Source organism: Brachionichthys hirsutus, chromosome 5 (assembly GCF_040956055.1).
Source record: "Brachionichthys hirsutus isolate HB-005 chromosome 5, CSIRO-AGI_Bhir_v1, whole genome shotgun sequence".
In the NCBI taxonomy this organism is placed as follows: domain Eukaryota; kingdom Metazoa; phylum Chordata; class Actinopteri; order Lophiiformes; family Brachionichthyidae; genus Brachionichthys; species Brachionichthys hirsutus.
The window spans coordinates 2,850,043-2,871,172 of record NC_090901.1 but is presented as its reverse complement, the minus strand read 5'-3'; the positions used below and the strand labels follow the sequence as shown (position 1 = coordinate 2,871,172).

The 21,130-nt window shown below is 41.5% G+C and overlaps 3 protein-coding genes across 3 annotated transcripts; all 3 read right to left on the bottom strand.

Moving 5' to 3' along the window:
• Positions 1 to 635: 635 nt before the first annotated feature.
• On the bottom strand, positions 636 to 3,808 carry cfap161 (cilia and flagella associated protein 161). Its single transcript, XM_068739907.1, has 8 exons — positions 3,737 to 3,808; positions 2,304 to 2,393; positions 2,014 to 2,231; positions 1,857 to 1,938; positions 1,535 to 1,570; positions 1,237 to 1,359; positions 1,052 to 1,125; positions 636 to 819 (listed from the first exon to the last, which is right to left on the bottom strand). Exons 1-8 carry the CDS (start codon positions 3,806 to 3,808, stop codon positions 636 to 638), a joined length of 879 nt encoding a protein of 292 aa, XP_068596008.1.
• Positions 3,809 to 4,360: 552 nt separating this feature from the next.
• cers3b (ceramide synthase 3b) lies at positions 4,361 to 7,652 on the bottom strand. The gene is given in 10 exon segments (XM_068739243.1): positions 4,361 to 4,480; positions 4,889 to 5,042; positions 5,131 to 5,237; positions 5,414 to 5,542; positions 5,640 to 5,732; positions 5,820 to 5,870; positions 6,349 to 6,406; positions 6,490 to 6,608; positions 7,198 to 7,315; positions 7,480 to 7,652. Coding segments are annotated over 10 exon segments (1,122 nt in total).
• A 2,003-nt stretch (positions 7,653 to 9,655) lies between these two features.
• Positions 9,656 to 20,736, bottom strand: ano2a (anoctamin 2a). Its single transcript, XM_068739145.1, has 27 exons — positions 20,608 to 20,736; positions 20,208 to 20,498; positions 19,416 to 19,511; positions 19,075 to 19,247; positions 18,927 to 18,981; positions 18,772 to 18,823; positions 18,583 to 18,638; positions 18,340 to 18,387; positions 17,916 to 17,980; positions 17,144 to 17,278; positions 16,895 to 17,055; positions 16,514 to 16,596; positions 16,112 to 16,123; positions 15,746 to 15,820; positions 15,589 to 15,645; positions 15,167 to 15,241; positions 14,626 to 14,827; positions 14,080 to 14,191; positions 13,944 to 14,001; positions 13,738 to 13,838; positions 13,488 to 13,648; positions 13,234 to 13,386; positions 12,961 to 13,013; positions 11,734 to 11,912; positions 11,502 to 11,607; positions 10,454 to 11,006; positions 9,656 to 10,308 (listed from the first exon to the last, which is right to left on the bottom strand). The coding sequence occupies exons 1-27, from the start codon at positions 20,734 to 20,736 to the stop codon at positions 9,656 to 9,658; spliced, it is 3,894 nt and encodes a 1,297-aa protein (XP_068595246.1).
• Positions 20,737 to 21,130: the final 394 nt, after the last annotated feature.

Below are 21,130 nucleotides of genomic sequence, written 5' to 3'. Positions count from 1 at the left end.
TGGGAGGGGGACCTAACCCAGAGACTTAACCCCTGACTACCTGAGAGAGCCTGAGTCAGAGTCCAGTTAAATGTTTATAATAGTAATAATTATCATTGTTAAGGTCAAATGACGACACCAACCCGTTTTGAAAGCAGGATACATTTGTTTGAGATAATTGTTGCAGTTGGAGTTGGCATGCGTTGCAGAGACGTTATGTTGCGTCAATTAAATAAATGAAACACTCAATCATTCTAGTTTTCATTTAGTGGCCTGAAGTTTTTTTTTTAATTTTTTTACCTATTCCACCTATTTTTTCTTAGATCATTATAACAATAATCCAAATTATAAGCAGTCAAAATAACTGCTATGGTCTTTCTAGTGGTTGCAGAATCCTGCTAGACCGAGTGTTAAACCCGATATCAGCATTTGCTGCATGTCCTCGAATCATTACTCAGCTTCCAATGTGGCAGCTACCTGCGCCTTCTTAGTGATTTACATGTACGTGTTCCGTGTTCTCTTTGTGTATTTATTTTAGAAACTTCAGCATGTCCTTTTCAGCCTTTGTTACTCATTCTTTGTCAGCATCAGTCTTTGGAGAATAAGATGAACCTTATTTTAAGACGTTACAGTTATGAGAGATGATTGCTTCTGATTCAAATGTCAGGATTTGCTAGTGGCAGCTCATTTTGGTTAGCTGCTGAATTTGGGTGATTGAAAAGTACAAGTCCATTTCCAGGGTCAGAGGTGCACAATATCCAATGGTTGCTGTCCCGTTCAGCTTTATGGGAGTCCAGGAAGGTGTGAGCCGTCACCTCATACTCCTTGCCATATGTGGTCCTGTAGGGACACAAACGTAGATAAAAAATACAGATCAACTGCGATTCACTTTTGCTTTTCAAGGTTGGTGTATAAAGTTACCAGGAACAATTTATAATGTTTTGGTGATGATCCAGATCACCATGTGGATGGTGTTAATCTAATTATGAGGGGATTGAGCCGCTCAACGGAGCTCTGCGCTCTCCAGTACTTTTCTAGTTAGAGGTTATTTTTCAAAGAAAAAGAAAGATACCAAAGTACTTGATCACCAAGAGTAGCGAGAGCCTGGTTTGTCTTGCAGTGTATGATTAACACCTTCATGTTGGCCTGGAAATAAAGCAAAGATTTGTTCATAATTGCATGGAAATTCTCAACACGGTTTATGTGAGGCTAGTTAAAAGTTGTGGTTGTTTATATGATGATACAATGAAAACTTACTGGGACAGGCTGGCCCTCATTTTCGAGCCTCTCCTGAGGGTTGAAATGCACTACCTTCCACCACGACAGAAAGGAGCTGCAATCATCCAACATCACTTCTTGCAGATGGGATTTTTTTGCACACTTAAAGTCACAATAAAACAAGATTCTTGAATTAATCTTCCGTGTGCATACAAAGCTTTTCTTAATATCCATTTAGTTCTGTGTTTCTGTGTATCATCACAGTGGCTGCTCAGTATTATCTATTCTCCTTGATGATCTTCAAAGAAATATCTAAGTACATTAAAAATGTATCTACCTTTTGAAAATTGAGAAGGTCACTTGTCAAATAAAGCTGAAGGAAGAAAGGAAGAGAAAATCCGTAAATACACCAAGAGATGTGAAGAAAAAAGAGAGAGCATCAGTTCAGCAAACGAAATTAGTGAAACGTTATATGGCTATCAAATATATCAGCAAGGAAGAATGGATTGCAAAATCTTTGTCTTTCTTCTGACGTTGCACAGTGGCGTAGAGGTTAGCGCTGTCACCTCACAGCAAATATGCCGTGGATCATTCACCATCAGTGTGTGTGTGTGTGTGTGTGTGTGTGTGCGCGCGTGGGTGTGTCTTTGTTCACTTACTCCTCTGGCAAAGCCACTTGTAGTTTTCAGAGCAAAACTTTGTTCAAAGCAGAGAGTTGATCCTTCAGGGCTGTCGTCGACACTGTAATCAGAAATGTACGTTATTACCATACATACTGAAGGAGTAGGAAGTGTGTGTGTGTGTGTGTGTGCGTACCTGGTGATGACAAAGGCAGTGCGTGTGCAAGGTTGAATGTCTAGTCCTGCACTGATTCCACACGGGGACCGAATGCCAGGTGAAGGACTTTTCCTCGCACTGTAAATGTCTGCATTAATACTCACTGCACTGCATTTCCTGTTTTCTCCTCCCATGTTTACTAACATCACAACATCCCCAAAGTGCAGTTTTCCATCACGGGTCCCACTGAGATCCACCTACACACACATCACAGTCATCCTCGTATTCATGTTACTTTTAAAGCTGTGTTTGTATTCATCTTATTTTACCGGTCTCAAAATGTTCTCTTTGAGGAAGTCTACTTTCTGGGCAGCAAGCTCACCCCTCTCCTTTCTCTGCTGATATGCTTTCCTTGCATCCTGGAAAAATATAATGTCTCATTTTTAAAGTTTCCAGACTTGCTACTAATAAATATATTATATATATGTCTGTAAATATCACAGGCTTACGCTGGGGCCAAACCGAGCTGACATCACGCGGGAGTTGGGCTACACTCTGGATAAGTCGCCAGTTTACCGAAGGGTCACACATCAACAAACCCATTCACTCTCACATGGACAATTTATTGTGAATAAAGTTGCATGTTTTGGAAGGTGGGAGGAAGCCTGGATGTGAATCATTTACTGGAAATGTGTGACTTTAAAGGCAGCAGCAGTCTTCTTTAAAAAAGCAAAAAGCAGACCTTATTTAAAAAAAAAAATTATATGGGAAGTTTTTATTCCAATAAATATTATATAATATGTCAAGAAATGTTGAAATCCCTTCACCAAGAGGAGGAGGATCGGGGGCGGGAGAAAGGGATTGGAACCATCGACCCACTGATCACTCGACGACCCACTCTACTAACTGAACCACAAGTATGACAGGAAATGCTGTGTTCTGTGAGAATAGAGAAGTGGCAACAGGAAGATGTCGGCCAAGAGGGAAAAGGTTGCAACAGATGTTCGAATTAACATCACAGGAGGTCTGAATTAACGCCAAGGGTTGGTCAACACTACGCCGCATTTCGAGTCTATAGCCAATGAAATTAACACATCCTTGGGACCTACTGTCCAGGTCACTAAATATATTCCTAGCCATTCACCAAGTGGAGAGCTGCCGATAACGGGCGTGGCAGGAGAGGTATGTAAAGCGGCTATTCTGCTGCATGCTTCACCAGAGCTGGGAGCGTGGGCGTTCCAGATGGTGTAGCAGTGAGTGGTAGGCAAGTCTCAACACCAGCTTACATAGCCGGGCCCATTTCTTTCATTCCATAGTAGTGAGAGAAAAGAGCATGAGTTCTGACTCACTGCAACAAGATTTCACATCATTATTTCTGTACTACTTCTTCTGTTCTTGTTTTACTTTTGGTCACTCACATAAGAGTGACATTACAGCATTATAGGTTGTTATAACACAACATGAACTCTATCAAGTTATGACAGTAAAACATTGGGTTCATTCATGAAATAAGAAAAATTGTTATGTCTCTTGTTACAACTTGCAGAAATTTCTAAGTCCCAACTCACAAAAATAAAATAAAATGTCATTGAAAAGTAGATAAAGAGGAAAATGTATGAAGAAAAGCTGCTTTATTTATCAGTATGCAAATAACGAGGTTAGACTGGACGATGGACTAACAATACACTCATGTTCCAATGCATACCCCCCCCCCCAAAAAAAATAATAATTAAATTTAAAGGGCAATATTTTTCAAACAAACCTCTCTTGCGCGCAGATCCTCATTCCAGTTTCCAATTTTCACATTTGTGCCATAAGTTCTCACATGAGCCATTGTGTTTATGATATAACTATTTACGCACTGATAGTTCTTCGGGGTTGACCAGCTGAATGCAACTGGTTTGTGTACTGATTTCTATGGTAACTGATGCTGACATGTCGCAGTTCTGGCAGATTGGCAGAAGAGGGGGCCCTAGATCCATGATGCAATGTAGGTGACTACCGTAACCGGTTCACCCAACTGCATGGGACAGACACACATTACAAGTAGAGGAAGTCTTACCAACATTATATTCGTTGTATTGTTTTGGTTTTGCAATAATGTGCACCACCAATGCAGCGGCGACGCACTCAGATTTACCTCCTTATCACCGGAATTACTCTCAACAATGAAGTAAGCAAACAAATGCAAAACAACACTTCCAAGGAACCATCCTCTATTTTTAATTGGGAGAAGAATTACCTAAGGCTGTGTTAAAAGTACTGAATAATGTGAGGTCTAGAATTTACACACCTTCAAATCAGTTTCATTAATTCTTATGCATGTGTGCGTGTAAATAGTCACTGTCCACTCCTATTTTCACCATTTTCTATCTTTCTCTGTGTTTCAATGGCCATTGGGCCGGCCTCGAATTCCAAAGCCATTTACGTGGTTCGCTTTGTGGTTTCTTTCTGTCGGTGAGTCATTGTCATCCTCCTCTTCATCGCTCCTGTCATCACCTTCCAGCTGCAGGATGAAGAGTCCCAGAGAAGAGGAAGAAAACAAAAGGTGAGAAACGCTAAATATGTGACTTGTGTAATTTGCATAAAATCAATAATATCCTTTTCACAAATAAATATAATCTAGAGTGCCACAACAGTAGAATAACGTAATATTACAATATTTTGTTTGCTGTAATATATTTTGCATGATTACTAAATGTAAGATTAAATTGCTCTGTCAAATGAGTAAATTAAAGTAAGTTTCATCCTTTAACAGACAGACTTGTGGATTAGTCATGGAGAATGAGATCTCGAGATTTTTTATCTCGGAGCAAGAAAGTTCCAAAAGCATGGCGTGTTTATGTTGGTCTGAAATACACACATTAATGCTGGAACCATATTGTGAATCCTTAATCTACATGCAAACACACACCTTGCTGAAGATAAACTTGTAAACCATTTGTAATATGAGAAATGCCCAATAGATGTGGAGCATTTGTAAAACCAACAGCACCACGTTGAAGAAGTAATAGCCAAAGAAGGGGGCGTACTCCTCCAGTGGGTACACCCACGTGCAGTGGATCAGCCTGCAGATGATACGCACACATATTTTTACACATCACTCTAAGGTCGCCATCATTTTTGACACTGGGCCCATGCAATTGACGCACTTACCAAAAAGGAAAAATAATAAGCCTCGTCACCATAAAGACAGCTGTAAACACCACAAACATGGCATTAGCAGTCCGACGCCAATTGGCATAGTTGAATACCTTTCCAACCTGTGAACATAAAAGGAATCAGGCTCTGTTCTTTTGTTTAAATTCGTACTTCATAGTCAGCCACAGTCTTTGACCATTTCTGAAGTTTGTCTCTCACTGTAGAAGTAGAACTGACAAAGTACCAGCCACCAGTATAACAGTAATTCCACATGCACTGGTGTAAAAACGGCGCTGACCTCTAGCAGTATGTCGGCGCAGTCATGAATTGCCATCACAAGTGTTCCAATGCGAATGTAATTGGAAATCCAGGAGAAACTCAGAAGAGTCAAAGTGGCTGAATGATGAATCATCTGCTCTTTGAAGTCCTACAAGACAATACATGCGTGCATGCAGCATATGCGCAGCTTTAATGAATTGAATTTTTATAAATAAAGGGCAAACAAAGGTGTTTTGGTCAGTCACCTTCCGTTTCACATCAAAAGGGAGACTGATGAGCAGAGAAAGGTAGAAGCCTGTTTCCAATGTATAATACCAGTATTGAGACGGCAGCATGGACTGCATGGACACATACAGAAGTTTATCAAATGGCATACCATAATGCTGTACAAGCAAACATAAAGTGATGCAAATGAAAACATTTACCTGTTTAGGGAAGCCTGCCCAAACATGCTTCAGGTTATAAAACCAAGGTTTCTAAAATATACAAAAAGATGAGACCCACACCATGAAACGTTGGCATTATCGTAGAGTGAAATCTAAACAGTATCTTGCTGTAATGCGTCCATGCAGCTACATTGTGAAGCTAAAATGTTGCGGCAGCACTTTATAAACAGGAATGTATGTAGGAATGTGCGGTAAACATAACTGCAAAGAGCACAGCATCATGGGAAGGTGAAAGAGGAGTGTAGGAAATAAAATGAACCAATGTGTTAGAATCTGCTCGGCCTGCTCACCGTATTGATATCTGCATTAAGGCAAATTCCACTGAGAAACATTACTTTTTATTAATCCTCAAAGTGCCAAATAGTTGGGAAATGGCACATCATTATCCTTGTAAGGTGGATTAATAATTTAATAACTTTGCAAATTATATAAATCCAAAATGAGCTGAGACAGTCTCAGCCTGACGCAGTTGACTATGATGAAATAGGAAAAGACCTAAACTACTTACATCATAGAGAGCTAGGATTCCATAGACAAATACAAAACAGTAGAATATACTTCTCCAACTGTTGTTAAAGAAAAAACAATTGATATCAGATATTACATGTGTTATACATATTACATCTGCTGTGAAACCAAGCATAAGTACCTGGCTTCGCAGAACCTCTTTCAAAGCCCTGGACGCTCCTGGTTCCTTCTCCTCCTGAACCAGACTTGAAGTCTCCTTTCTGGCCAGCTGGTCTTCTTACAAAGAGACCTTATATCAGCCTGAGACACAAAGAGAGCAAGCCGGTTCATAACACTCTTTTGATCATTGGATGCACACGCTATGAATTTATACACCAGCATCAGGCTCGGAAAGCAACGCAACGCAGCGTAACGCAACGCAGCGTAACGCAACGCAGCGTAACGCAACGCAGCGTAACGCAACGCAGCGTAACGCAACGCAGCGTAACGCAACGCAGCGTAACGCAACGCAACGCAACGCAACGTAACGCAACGTAACATCCTGTTGTTATGATCCATCCATCCTTCTTCCTGAAGACAAGACGATCACAATTGTCTCGTGTTCAGCTGCCGTCTCCACCTTGTGGACCCAACCCAACATGACATATCACATCACATGAAATAACATAACATAACTTAACAACCTCGCCTAACAACATAGCATAGAATAACCACAGTACACAAACAACATGAACAAATGGAAGATGACATAATGCAACCCAACCTAACCTAATGGAACTTAAGATAACCTGACACGACATAAAATAACATGACATGAAATGACATGAAATAATACAAGAGCTGAACCTGAGCTGACTTGATTAACAGTGAAATGTCTCCGTCAACATACCGGTGAGGGATTCCGTGCTCGAGTACAGAAGTGCGTTTCTAGGAGGGGATTTGATTCTGCCGTCAAGCGTATCTTGTCCCTGATTCCCCAACTATCAGCCAGTGGTATGGCCAGGTACCTGCAACAGCACACAAGCACCATCACAGTTACTGTGAGACAGACTTACAGCAGTTCTCTGGAGGTTTTACGTATTTCCTCGCACAGTTTACACAACTTAATCCCTGTATTTCTAAAACAGACGATATGACTCTGATCGCTCACACAGAAATCGCATATTCTAACCTTTCAAACAGGTATCTGACCAGCAACATGCAGAGGGCGCAGGGCAGCGCTGCGTAGAGTTGAGATGCTTTAGCGTAGACATGACCTTCTCTGTCCTCCAGATCTGACCAGGAGACATTAGCTGGCAGCCACAGACGCTCCGACCACACCCAGTCACTTACTGTCTGCAGCATGCTGCTGAGAAACGCAGCACACAGCTACTAACACAATTACATTCAGTTTTACAACTGGAGTCGAGACTTTATGTTTCCATGTTTCAAGAAGCGACACGGTCAATCGTTTTTACTGTTTAATCCTGCATCTATCGGCACAGCCATTGTTTATAATTGTGATCACTCTGATTCTCCCACTTGCTGTGGACATACAGTCATGAAAGGTGTGAGTAATTTGCAGATGAACAAGTGCAAAAGATATCAAAGGGCAAGAAAGATAAAGGCGGGGAGCTATTCAACGAGGTAAAGTCCTCCTCCCCGTGGACTCTGATCGAGTGTTGATAAAAACCTGTTATTCAAGTGCTTTTCAAACATGGCATGCAAATTGAAGCTGCTAAACAAACATGGGTAAAATAAGCTGAATCGGCATGAGTCGGCATGAAACGACGGTTACACACCTGCAGGCGCTGCCTTCACAAGAGCCTGCGATAGAGAAGGAAGCAGGTGAATACAGAGCGAGGAGTGTTATATAATAGTTATTCAATACAAATAATATCCGGTTTGCATATTCAGTCCTTTGTTGCAGGTCAGATACAGAATACATAAAGGAGTAGAATTATACAGTGCAAACAACTCACCTTCAGGATGCTGAATACGAGATATCGGTCCGCTTAGATCCCACGTGTTCTCTATTTGAACTATTATGGAGATATTTTTCAAAGACAGCAAGATAAATCGACCAAAAAAAAAAAAAAAAGCAGCAGCAAAGCAAATATTTACTTTAGAGTTAATGCGCCTTTATCATTTCAAAGCGCCTCATTGCATGTAAGGCGATAAGCATGTTGATTTTACTGTGGTTGCTCACCTGGGCAGAAAGAGTGAGATCCTTCCCGCCCACTCTCCCGGTCACGTGATCACACCCTTTTGTGGATGCAGCAAATAGCTAAGCAGTGAAGGTTTGAGCAATTTGTATTTTTAGTTGTGCAGAGTTATTTGAGCGTATGATAGTTTGCCTCACCTGTGAGAATTCCCTTGGAATGCTGGGAAGCCCCCACAAAGGCCCCATTCACTGGTGGGGCAAGGCAGGAGGAGCCAGCGAAAGCTACGCATTGAGGAGACGAGGAAGCTTTCACACACAAAGAGCGAGGAACAATATCACTCCACTAGCTTTGTCGGTAAATAATCAAGTAAACTGGACTTTATGCAACTGGTTTCCCTAATTTAAAGAAATATCTTGATATTAGTTTACAACTTGATTTGCAAGAGAGAAATGAAAGCATCTGGTTTCAGAGGGATACAAAAGAATCAGGTCACTGAAAGTCCCATTTTGAATATAGGACAAGGGGGGGCCACCAAGACAACAAAATAGCACTGGCTTGTTTGATGCCGTCACTGCTTCCCGATGCAGATCAATGCTTTGTTATTGGTTTCTATAAAAAGAAGCAGCCCCACTTGTGTTGTGATGCCTCTTATCACACATGATAAATATGGGTACTTTCTTTAACAGACTGCAATAGTAATTGTAGATCTACACGGCTAAGATGCAACATAAAATAACCCATATTCTTAAAAGTTCAATCAAAAATATGTCTTTATTGTAATTTTAAATTTTTATATGTAAAAATCTCCCAAAATAAATCTACAAGCACAACTCAATACTAGTCTTGTTAGTCTACAAGGCAGCACTGATGCATGTAAGGTACTGAAAATAAAACTAAGCTGCTTGTTAGAAAAAAAAATGCAGCAAAAAACAACAACCGAAGGTGCAGTAGAAAGAGTTCAGCCGCACAATAATCTGTTTTACACCATCCAACGCTGTTCAGACCAGCCCGGAATCATTAGTATAAACATATCTGTGAAAATAAAGAAGATAAAAACGGTGTTCTGTCAATCACAACAGTCTGTTCATGAGGTATACAATACCTCAGACCCCAGGTATTATGTACACAGATGGGTGTGGCAGACGGAGGCTCCAGGCACAGACTGGAGAGGCTAATCCGTATAGTCCTCCTCCTCCTCCTCCCTCATACTGGTGTGTTACTCTCCAGTTCACTGGGGGAAGGGGGAATGCGTTCCCTCATCTTTGTTAAACTGGTGGAATGGCTAAGATTGGCGGCAGGGTCCTCTGGACCAGGGGCTTTTTGCCGTGGTGGCAGGGTAGAGCACTTCTTTTTGATCCTGGAGCGACGCTGTTGAGGTGGAGGGCCTTTAAGCGCAAACAGTTCACAGGGTGCCGTGGGCTGTTGGGTTGACGGGGACTCTGTGGAGTGTGGAGGTGACGCTGACACAGGTGTGTGTGGGGGAGAGAACGGGTTGGATGAGGCTGATAATAAGGAGCCTTGAGGAACCGTGGGAGTTAGGGTGGCTGCGTGCTGGAACCGCGTGAGGCTGGTGGATTGGCTGGGTCGTGGTAAGCTGTAACAAGCCTCGATTCCTCTGTGGCGGGGAGGCAGGGTGGAGCAGCGGGCCTTTGATCTCGAGCTTGCCTCTCTGGGAGGAGGAGCAATTAGCATGAAGAGCCTAGCGTCAGTATCTGATGCTGTAATGTTTGCCCTTGAGCTCTTCAAACTCTGAGACGAGCCCCTTTTCGATGATGGAAGCGATAGAGGCTCCTGGTCTGTGTAGTTTTTGTGGGGAAGCTCTGGAGCTGCAGCCGTCTTCACTGAAGGCTCCTCGTCTGCTTAAGGAGAAACACAAATTTAATAAGACACAAACAGAACAAATACACTCTTCATATAAAATGACCAATTGTGAAAGAGGCATTGCAAATGGAAGATGAAATCCCAAATAGAGAAAGGGTACAGTAAATATTCTCCGCTCACCTAACAGGCCGAGTTCCCTCATGAAGGAATCCAGATCGACAGAAACATTCTCAACTTCCTTCTCTTCCTTTTCTTCTTCTGGTCTTTGGGCGCTCTCTTTTTCTTCTTCCCCCTCTTGCTCATTCTTCTCCAATTCCTCTTCTTCTTTCCATTCATTTTTTTTCTTTTCTCCACCTTCATCTTCTTCATCACCTTTTTGGTCTTCCTGTGCATTTTCTTTAATTTTATCAAATGACCTCTCGACCTCTGGATCGTAGTAGCTGGTCACTGATTCGCCCAGATTGAGCTGGACACCTCCTGCTTCCTCCTCTTCCACTGGTTTCTCCTCTTCTTCTTCTTCTTCTTCTTCTTCCAGCGGGAGCTCCACCACAATGCTGGCAGGGAAGCAGGAGTTTGAGCGTTTTTGGGAGTGAGATTTGGCACACGATTCCTGGTCTTGATTCAGCAGAAATTCCATCAGCATCATGTTTTCTTTCTTCAGCTGTTCACGCAGAGATCGTGGTACATCTGGGATCATCCAGGCAACCAACATGCTAAGGAACATGGCGAGATTCTGTTGGGAAAAGACAAAGGGTTGCCCCCCCCCCCACCCCATTACATTAATCAGAATCATCAAGCAGAAATAATGTCTTTATGGAAGTTTGATGCACACATTCTCTTTATAATAATGACGTAAACACTTGTCATATGTGCAAAAGTCAGCATTTACAGTAGAATGATCAACTATGTAGATAAATTCCATATTTCATTTTAAAGGGAACAATTTGTATAAACCATGTGAAACCAGTTAAAACAAATCTTTGCTTTTTGGGGGGAATTTCTAAAAAGGTTTACATTATTTTATCACTTACTAATAGTTGGTATGTTATCACAAAACCTGTCTGCTGACTCGCGTTTGACCCAAAATCACCAGCCTTTGGTCAACAAAGACAGTGTGACTAAAGACAATAAGTAAAAAAACAATACCAGTAAAGAAAGAAATCACATACCTAAGGGAAAGAGATCAGGAATGTGATTAATACAACCACTATAAATACTATCGTCATACCTGGAAGAATATTACGAAGGCCAATTTTGCAGCGAGGACAGACCAATACTGTTTAGCGAAAGTGTAGGCACCTGGCTCCCACGGCGGGTCTCTGTAATCCTTGTACCTGCAAAACAAGGACACAATTAACAACAATACTGAGTATTAGCAAGGACGAATGAAGAATAATATGAACAGAGATTATTTATAAAAAAGATCTCCCTGTGGTTAAGATTAAGAGACTCACTCTGACCTGCACAAGGAGACTCCGGTGATGAGGGTGGTATTAGGCTCAGTGCCCGATGGGAAGTCGCTGACGTTGAAGTAGGACAGCGAGTGCTCTGTGTAGCCGTTCATGGTGCCATTTACACTGTACATGTACTGGTAAACCATTCGTGGAACAAACTCTGATGTGAAGGAGATGACAAACGCCTGTGAAGACAAAGGGCCGTGTATTACAAAACACAAGAAAACTACAGAGCCTTGCTCCAATGAAGTCACATCCCTGGAACCAGTTTTCTGCAGTTCAACAAGCAACAGCCAAGAGGAAGAGCACACAATGTGCATCACCTGATAGGCACTGTGACAAAAGACTTGTGTGAGCCAGAAAAAACGGTTTCTCAGGAAAGAAAATGAAGCCATCAAAAGACCAAGAGGCCACAGCAGTGGCTATCAAACATCAGCTGTTTGCTGATCCCACCCGAGCAAACCAGGTTTAATAATTGTGCTGTATAAAGTCAACATTTGAGTTATCAATGACATAAAATATCAGCTGTTTACATCAGCCGGCTACATCTCTCCAATACCACAGCTTGCTGCCGCCTTTTTCACTAAGAACCGCTGTAGTTCATTCCTGCTAATATCACGTGAACCCTCTGCCTCTCAATCACCTCTCAGTCGGCAACGATTCACAGAATGCAGAATCATCAGCCGTCACCACCATGGCCCGTCGGTACCTAAACTCCATTCATCCATCCATCCATTTTCTTGTAGACGCCAGTGTATTGGACACTCATGCACACACTCACACCTCTGGACAATTTGGAGTGATCAGTTCATCTAAAGTGCATGTTTTTTAGAGGTGGGAGGAAACCGGGAGACAACTCAGAGAGAGAACACACAAAGTTCACCAAGATAGGAATCGAACCCGGCACCTTCTCGCTGTGAGGTGACAGCGCTACCCGTTACGCCTCTGTGCCACCCTCTACCTAAACACAATGGTGGGAATTATTTTACTCTTGCTCAGGGAAGGCGCCCTCTCAAAAGTTCCCTGAACAGTATAAGCACCGTCACATATATGCTGTAATAAATAATTATATTTGCTCGATTCACTTGTTTCTCCTGACTGAAATGTGATTTTTCCAGGTCTCCCTGGCAACATCTTTACTGAGTTTCAAGCATCAAATTCAGAGAATTTATAATAAATCACTGAAGCAAGACTTTGAGCCCGAAAGACACGAATACTCACTCAAACACTTACATTGGTAATGACAGAGAACTTGCTTATTCCACATAGAATGTTGTACCAAATCCCTGGAGAGGGCATGTGAATGAAAAGACACAGAGGGAGAGGAAAAGCATGTTCGCCCATGTGTATTTGTGTAACAGACAGTGACAAGAACACAGACAAAAGAGACAGAAATGGAAGGGCCAAGTGGAGTAAAGGAAAAGAACATGATTAAAGGTTCCAGAATAATATATTCCACATTCACACTGAGACCGACAGGTTGCGCCTGTCCTCATATGTCAGTACCTATGTCTTTACATCTCACAGCATCGGGCCTTCGGATCTCGGTGACAAATTTTGCAGCATCAAGGCGAATTTCAATGACGTTGTTGAGAAGAGCAAAAGCTGGTGCCAGTGGGAATGAGGCGACAAACAGAGATACGAACCCGTACTGGATAACTGAAAATAACAGTAGACACACGCGAGGAGGTGGACATTGTTAAAAATGCCATTATTTGATAGCAATAACGAGTGACTCAGTGAATGAAAAGGAGACTCACTCATTTCCATGTACTCGGAGCTCACTCCTTCATAGGGCTCAAGGACAAAATCTTTGTCAAATTGCTGCTTTGGTCGCTTCTCTTCATCAGTCTCATTATTTTCTGCTGCTCTTTTCTGTCCTTTCTCTTCCTGCATCGTTCTGTACATCTTTTTCATCTTGCTGCGAAATAACCCCACAGAGCATGGCGTCAGCGTAAAGAAGCGTCGGAAAACAAGATGATAAAAATATGCCTTTATGGCTATACATACGGTATGAGAACCTCAAACACATTGTTCTGGATGAGCTGCTTTCCGAGCATTATCATGCTGAGCTGGATGCACAACTCGATGAGGCAGCCTGGTGGAGCACACTGTTGAGAAGAAATACCCATATACTCAAGACAGCAATGATTTCCTGTATGTGAACCTACACATAAGAATGAAGAACTATTTTTATTTTATGTGGCTAAACCCACCTCCTCCATTCGATAGTTTCCAAAGACGTAAAAATAATCACCAGGCCGTCCGGCAAACCTTCATGAATAGAGGACATAAATGCATGAACATGGAATGAAGACTGATGCCACTGAAAACTAAATTAAGAACACTTACCTTCCCTTGAAGAAAGCCACGTAGAAAATTGGAGCAAAAGCGTTCATGGATTTGAGAAAGAAAGATTTAAAGATCAACTTCTCTTCAAACTCTTCCTTTGTCTTCGGAATCTCTGTTGAAAGAGAATCAACGATGTTTTTGTAGCTTCTTGTTAGAGAGCTACATCGACAAAAATTAATATCCAATAAATCTATTAAAGTGTAATTGATAAAAATCGATTGATATATCTTGCAAGGATCCAAAAAGGAGAAAGAAATTCCTGAATGAACCACTTTATCCATGTCCACTCTAAAATATAAAAGGTTTGTTCCTAGAAGATGCAGGAAGTTTCATCCATCATAATAATGACGTGTCTAATAGATGGAAAAGTGAAAGAAAACCTCAACTCACAACATTAAAGAAAGTTAAATCTCCAGATCTGCATCCTTAAACACATTTACATCAAACTTTAATGGCTATACCCAAACCCTCCTGCTAAATGTAAAAAAAAGAAAAAGAAAAATCAATCCTGTTCACAGATAAATCAACGCTTTACGGACTGCATACCCAGTTCAGTCAGCCACACAGCGATCGCTCCGTAGACCTCTTCCAACACCAGAACAACCAGCATGTTCAGGACGATGCCTGTGGTCGTCACGGTCATCCTCACACTGTCCTTCGCTTGAGGATCAGGATTCATGGACCACACACTTAACATGCAGATGCGATAAACAGCCACCCCAAGCACTGCTGAAAAGGTTATGAAGGTCTGTACACACACACACACACACACACACACACACACCAAAGTTAGACGGCACAAGCAGATGTAACAGAATATTTGTTCTTATTGTTTTTAGGATTTATTAATTATAAATAATCGTTTTCTATGCATTTTCTTATCTATTGATATTTCAATGACAAATACTCAATACAAACCGACTAAGAAATACAGAAAGGGAAATGTATTTAGCTAGTGAATTTACAGCATGCAGACAAAGTGAAAAGCATTAAGGCAATGGTGAAAACAGTTTATATTATCCCTGATATTATTACGAAAAAAAACAAAAAATTAGATGCATAAATTGAAATAAAACAAATGTAGTACCAGTAGAAGTAAAGTGGACACATTGATGAGGTACCCTGACAGATGATCCTCAATGTCCAGAGACTCTGGGTCGTGCTGTCAGGAAAAAACATGCAGATTACCCAGGTATGCAGACAAAAGTACATGAACAGTGGCATATGCTGCAATGTATGCGTAGTATGTGATGTGCAAACACACAAACACACACACACACACGTTCGCTATCTGGAAGGACAGAAATCCTCTCTCCTTCCTCTCCCGCCTCCCTTTTTAATCCCCATTAATCTGGGCTAATCTGAGCCAGGTAAGAAGCTTTGGACTCTGGATACACTGGAAAATGGGCAGTATAATTTGCTTGCATGTAGCCATTTGGCTTCAGTGAGCGCAGTGTAATGAAAGAACACCTCAGTGAACTCCCATCACAGACAGCAGTGCAGTGCTACCTGGGAGACCAGCATCCGGTCTGTTTCTCCGGCTACACCATCCCCAGTTTGAGTCAACTACAACAGAAGCAAAACACCGAATGAGAACATTAAAAATGTGTGCAGTTTGTGTTACAAGTCATGAAATTGTATCTGACGCAAACATTAATTACTAAACCTTCTTCTTAGTCTGTGCTTTCATTTTTGCTTTTTTATCCTGCAGAGCTTCTTCGTATTCGGGCCTCAGCTCCTCCTGCAGGACACGAAGGCACATGTTGGACCACATGGAAATACATCAAGGAGTCGCTCCCACCAAGACAACCATCTTTGAATCATACTTACATATATGCAAATGTGACCAAATGTTATGTTTGCTTGTAGTGGAGCAAGTTTAGCTACCTAGCAGTGCTAAAAAAGTACTAACATTGGTGCTAACTAAGAGGGCTTATATACAATACATATTAATTAAACATCTTGCATCTTCTTTAACAAGGATAGAATTTCCATGTAGCGGCATTTAACACATACAGAAACCTCGACTCACTTGGACCCGCTCCTTTAGGCAGCACAGCGAAGAGGAGAATTAGAGAGATGACATGAGAGACACAGAGAGGTGAATCAGACTGACGGTGTTTATGCTGTGCATCCTATTACACAGAAAATGCACTGTCTTAAGAACAGGACAAGCCCATTACCATCCTGTATACAAACGCCCACGAGGATTTGTGTACAGTCTGCATTAGGAGGGGACGGCTGGCAGTAAACCACAACTGATCTCCGTCGTCATGGTTGACCTCAGCCGTGAGGTTAACAACCTCACTGACTTGTGTTCAGACAGGAGTGATTCAGAAGCCCAATGAGTAAACGCTAAAGCCTCTTGTTTTACAGTGCAGACGCGAGCTCATTGCGCAGCGTGTGCACAACGTTCTTGAATTGCTATTTGTACCTCCTCGTCCTCCAAGCTGGTCAGGTCCCAGGTATGTTTTAGACACATCTGCCGCCTTTTCCAGTGTTCAAGGAAGCAAGCAGCTCCAAGAGAAAGAATGTGTTAAAAGCATTAATTTTAACGCCTTTGATCTTTTCGGTATGACCATAAAAAACGTATTATAATAAACTAAATTAAAACGTAAAAAAAAAAGAATAAACAGACAATACTTTCTCTACTTTAATGACTGCATGATACAATTATTGTTTTGTCTTTTAACTAGTAAAGATCCAATGTCCTTTGTTTTATTCCATTTGTTTCATTCAGCACTCTTGACAGTGTCTCATACCTGCTATAATGCACCGTGCCTGATCATGAAGGTGTATCTGAATGTGTAGTTACCCCACAGAGACATGAAAATAGCAAAGAGGACGGTGGCTCCATTGTCAAATAGATATGATGCTCGGGCCAGGGAGCAGACCGAACTCAGACGCCAGTAGTCACACACGCCATCACACAGCGGACACATGGTGATATTCAGGTTTTCATCACATGCCTCCTGGCTGAGATGTGCACATGGAAAATAATCAAACATAGATACTTTGACATGCTTCTATATATATATATATATATATATAAGCTGGTGCTTACCTTGGCACATTGGCATCCACAGTAAATATGCCATACAGGAAGACAATAATGCCCAGTACAGAGGGAGGGATGAGGAGCTGAGTATAAACTCCCAGCCAGGCAAAGTACAAGCCAATCTGTTCTCCAAAGTACTTCCTGGTAAAATAATGATGTGGATCAGCATCACAGATTTTTGTTCCACTAGGAACAAAGCCTTAGGACGCCAAACCCATTAACAAATATTTATACATTCATACCAGATATATCACGTCTGTGTGTTAGTTTTCAAAGTCCTTGGAGGGTTGACTCTTCTATTTTAGATTTGACAAGGTTTAATCTTAAAATAAAAAAACCCAAAAAATAAAGTGTTTTCATGCTAAATTATTTATTTATTGATAATCTAAATTTGGTGCGCACACTCAAAACATTTCTTGGAATGATCACTTCTCTTCTTGATCTTAAATCATTGAGACAATCTTAATTTATATAACCTCACAGATTAACTACAGGAGGTCGTCAAATTACGACCACAATTGGTTGCGAGGGTTTTCTCTTAAGCCGACTTGGTCGTAAATCGACCCATTTTAAAGTACCGTCAAGTATTCGGTATGTCATAAAAACACGTCTTAAACAGATTAAGAGAACAACAGAGTCCCACAGCTCGGAAGTCGATAGCCCTCTGTAATTCTTACATTTGTTCAGACCAACATATTTGCATTAGTCACTATGAGAAACATTGCAGTCTTGATCAAATTCTACTTTTGTATTTGTTTATTTACACATTAATAAATACCTGATCAGGTCCACAGGCTGGTATTTATGCATGACTCCATAGTTGGCCCATTCTTCATGAAGGATCTGACAGGCATCCAAGAAAAGAGTCAAATAGTTTATAGCGATCGATAAATATCATGATAGAATTGTAAGAATACTGCAGCAAGCTGCTATCAATTTATACAACATCATAAATATCATAAGAGTGGCACTCAGTGGAGCACGGACGTCCGAGGCAGACAATCCTACAATGTCTATCTAGCTTCCTGACCCGCCGTCCAGCACTCTAAATAAGTTTAGATGGGTTTAGCGGTCTGTCTGTATCAAAATGGTTAAAACCAAATGGCTAGTTACATAATTTGTCATTGAACAATCTGATCTCAGTATCCATTTCCTTGAACTTCCTTCAAACTACTTCAATTCCCTTGGCATACTCAACTCACCTGTCTGTCATTTCGCTGATCTTTGCGTCCTCTCCTTGTGAACGACCCCTAAAAAAAAGTTACCAACCGCTTTGACACGTTAAAATATTTTATGTTGATGACCTGTCCTATATTTAATATGAAAATAGGTTCTTTATGTACCGTGAATGTAGCATAACATACAGTAAAATCTTAATGGACACATTTCATAATGCTTTTCACACAGGAATAGAGTCTAAGATCAGAATGCTCTGCTTTACTCACATCTTGCAGCGGAAAGGCCGAGTCATACACACCTCGAGCCAATAATGAGTTGATGCCTTATGACACAAACAGGACGTGTAACACAATGTCATGAATGCATTCGGACTTATGACACACTCAGGCAGCAGGAAATAGCACGCTTAGCTTATGGAGGGGGTGGAAATGGAGAATAAAACCAAAAGACCTCACCAGTTGTTTGGCAAGTTTGTCTACAGGGAGTACGTGAAATAATTTCAGCCACCTAGATGCAAACAAAAAAAATGCATAACATTAATCTCGAAAACAAAACAAACTAAATATTCTTTGTGGCCTGAAAAGGAGAACTTATTTGCTTCTGTACTCACTATTCTGCTGCGTGTCGCATTGTCAAACACGGTTTCTGTTGATTTTATGTCATATCTGCAGAAAAAGATCCAATGTGAATATTCAAGATTAACAATATTGAGTCAGAGCAATGGAATAATGTGTGTGTGTGTGTTTTCTGTTCCTCACAGATGGAGCTTGTCTCTGATGAACGGGTGTTTGAGGGTTTTGAAATGTACGTGACTTCGTACGTCTCTGTGGATGTCCAAGTCAGGAACATCTGGTTGAAATGGCGTGGTGATTTTGGTCATGATGCAATCCCATATCCCGGCGATGCCCATCCGTTTCCGTAGTTCACACTTCTGCTCCATGAAAACACACATGAAATGTTTTTTGTAATCAAAGCTACTCCAGTAAATCCATCTTAATCTTTAACGATGCAAACAGATCAACCTTCAATGTATGTTAAATGAACTTGGAATATAAAGAAATAATAAATAGCATGTAATTAACTGTGCTAAGATGCAGACCTTTTTCACAGCAACCTTTATCTTCTGAAGTTCTGCTTCTCGACTCAGAATTGGCCACGGGATGTGGAGCCGGATAATCCCTAAACCGTTTGATCTCTGCATGAAGAAGCACACATCAACACAAATGTTACATTATGAGGTGCTACACGGTTCTACCGACTGAAATTACGAGCTTGTTTTTAAAATGCAAGGAGAAAAATGTAAAAATACTTTTGTGCTGAAATGGGACAAACATAAATACTTATGTAAAGTAGAGATATCTCAAAACTCCACGATGTACATCCACTTTGTAGCTTCCCACGCCTGCCCAACGTGCAGACTGTGCTTGTGTGGTTTGTCGCGCTCTAATAAATCCTTATAATCTGGCCTTTAGCTTCACACTTAGTCAGAGGTTTAATCCTCAAGCAAAACAGCATCTTATTTAACACACAAGTGTCACAGACAGACACACACACACACACATGCACACACACAGACTCACAAGTGTCACAGACAGACAGACACACACACACAGACACACTTCAGCTGGCGCATGCTTTATCATGCATAATAACAAAAACACTCACTGCTTTTGATTATTAATGTTGACATGTTATATTAGCCTATAAGATCAAAGTCTTATGAGTTCTCTCTTTAATTAGCCTGCAGGTATGTCCTTTATCTTAAGGGGACAGGCTGAGTCTTATCCTGAACCTATTTGGCAGACATTCAATGACAGGACATTGAATATAAATAGCTATTGGGTGTCTACAGCAGATGGTGTGATGACACAGCATAAAAAGAGACACACACCTCTTTATCACGCTCAACCTGTAGACCAGCTTCCAGCAGACCAGCTTCAAACTCCTCTCTCATTAAAACCTTTTCCTCCTCAGACAGCTTCGGCTCCTCCACATCTCCGAGGCCAGATTCGCCTTCCGTTTCGAATCGGCTCTGCGTCGGTATTTGTATACTCCCATTGGATGCGATGGAAAGGCGCGACTTGGATGAGCGTCTTTTTTTGTATTTGTAGCAAAGGATGTAGTCCACTTTTCTCTTTCCATCAGTGAAAAAAAGTCCTGCTCCTATATCGATGCCAGACTCCTACACGCACACACACACACACACACACATACACTTCATGAGGTACAGCGGTGAGACCATATATTGCTGTGGGACTGAATCAATGTACTGCATTTGGAAGGCATCATACCGGAGGCGGGGGCTCATCGATGTCGGGAGGACTGATCGGGCCCCCATTGGCAGCATCAATCCCAAGGCCAGACAGCGATCGGGCCAATGACACAAGCTTTGACGAGTGAATGGCTGATGACTCATTCATTTCTGTGGTGACAGGCGGATGCTCTTTTCCATTTCATCCCTCTGTTGGGACAGAAGAGAAAAGGCTGGTCTCCAACCGTTACCACTAGTTGAATGTCTCCCAAGACCAGTGCTCTATTTTCTTGGCCTGACGATATCGAATTATTCAACAACCCCTCAAGCAAAAACAAGCAATAAAACCGAACAGGAAAAGTCATAGCGTGGGACAGAATTTCCTGTTAACATAATCACATTCTGAAATGGACCACCTGCTTTTTTAAATAGGTGCATGCCTATCCCCCCCCCCAGAGATTATTATTCATTCTATTTTGCTACAAAAATATAAGGCGGCTTTGGAAAACTCAAAATCATCAGAACCGGAAGAGGATAAAGTCGTGCAGTAATTGTGTTCTTTG

Excerpts from the sequence above, each read along its gene's own strand:
- ano2a (XM_068739145.1), bottom strand. The coding sequence starts at position 20,736 with ATGAATGAGTCATCAGCCATTCACTCGTCAAAGCTTGTGTCATTGGCC. Across the intron at positions 18,639-18,771 it reads ACAAACTTGCCAAACAACTG|GCATCAACTCATTATTGGCT; the intron begins GTGAGGTCTTTT and ends TTGTGTCATAAG. Across the intron at positions 10,309-10,453 it reads GAGGGAACTCGGCCTGTTAG|ACGAGGAGCCTTCAGTGAAG; the intron begins GTGAGCGGAGAA and ends CTCCTTAAGCAG.
- cfap161 (XM_068739907.1), bottom strand. The coding sequence starts at position 3,808 with ATGGCTCATGTGAGAACTTATGGCACAAATGTGAAAATTGGAAACTGG. Across the intron at positions 1,360-1,534 it reads ACCTTCTCAATTTTCAAAAG|TGTGCAAAAAAATCCCATCT; the intron begins GTAGATACATTT and ends TGTGACTTTAAG. Across the intron at positions 820-1,051 it reads CTTGGTGATCAAGTACTTTG|GACCACATATGGCAAGGAGT; the intron begins GTATCTTTCTTT and ends GTGTCCCTACAG.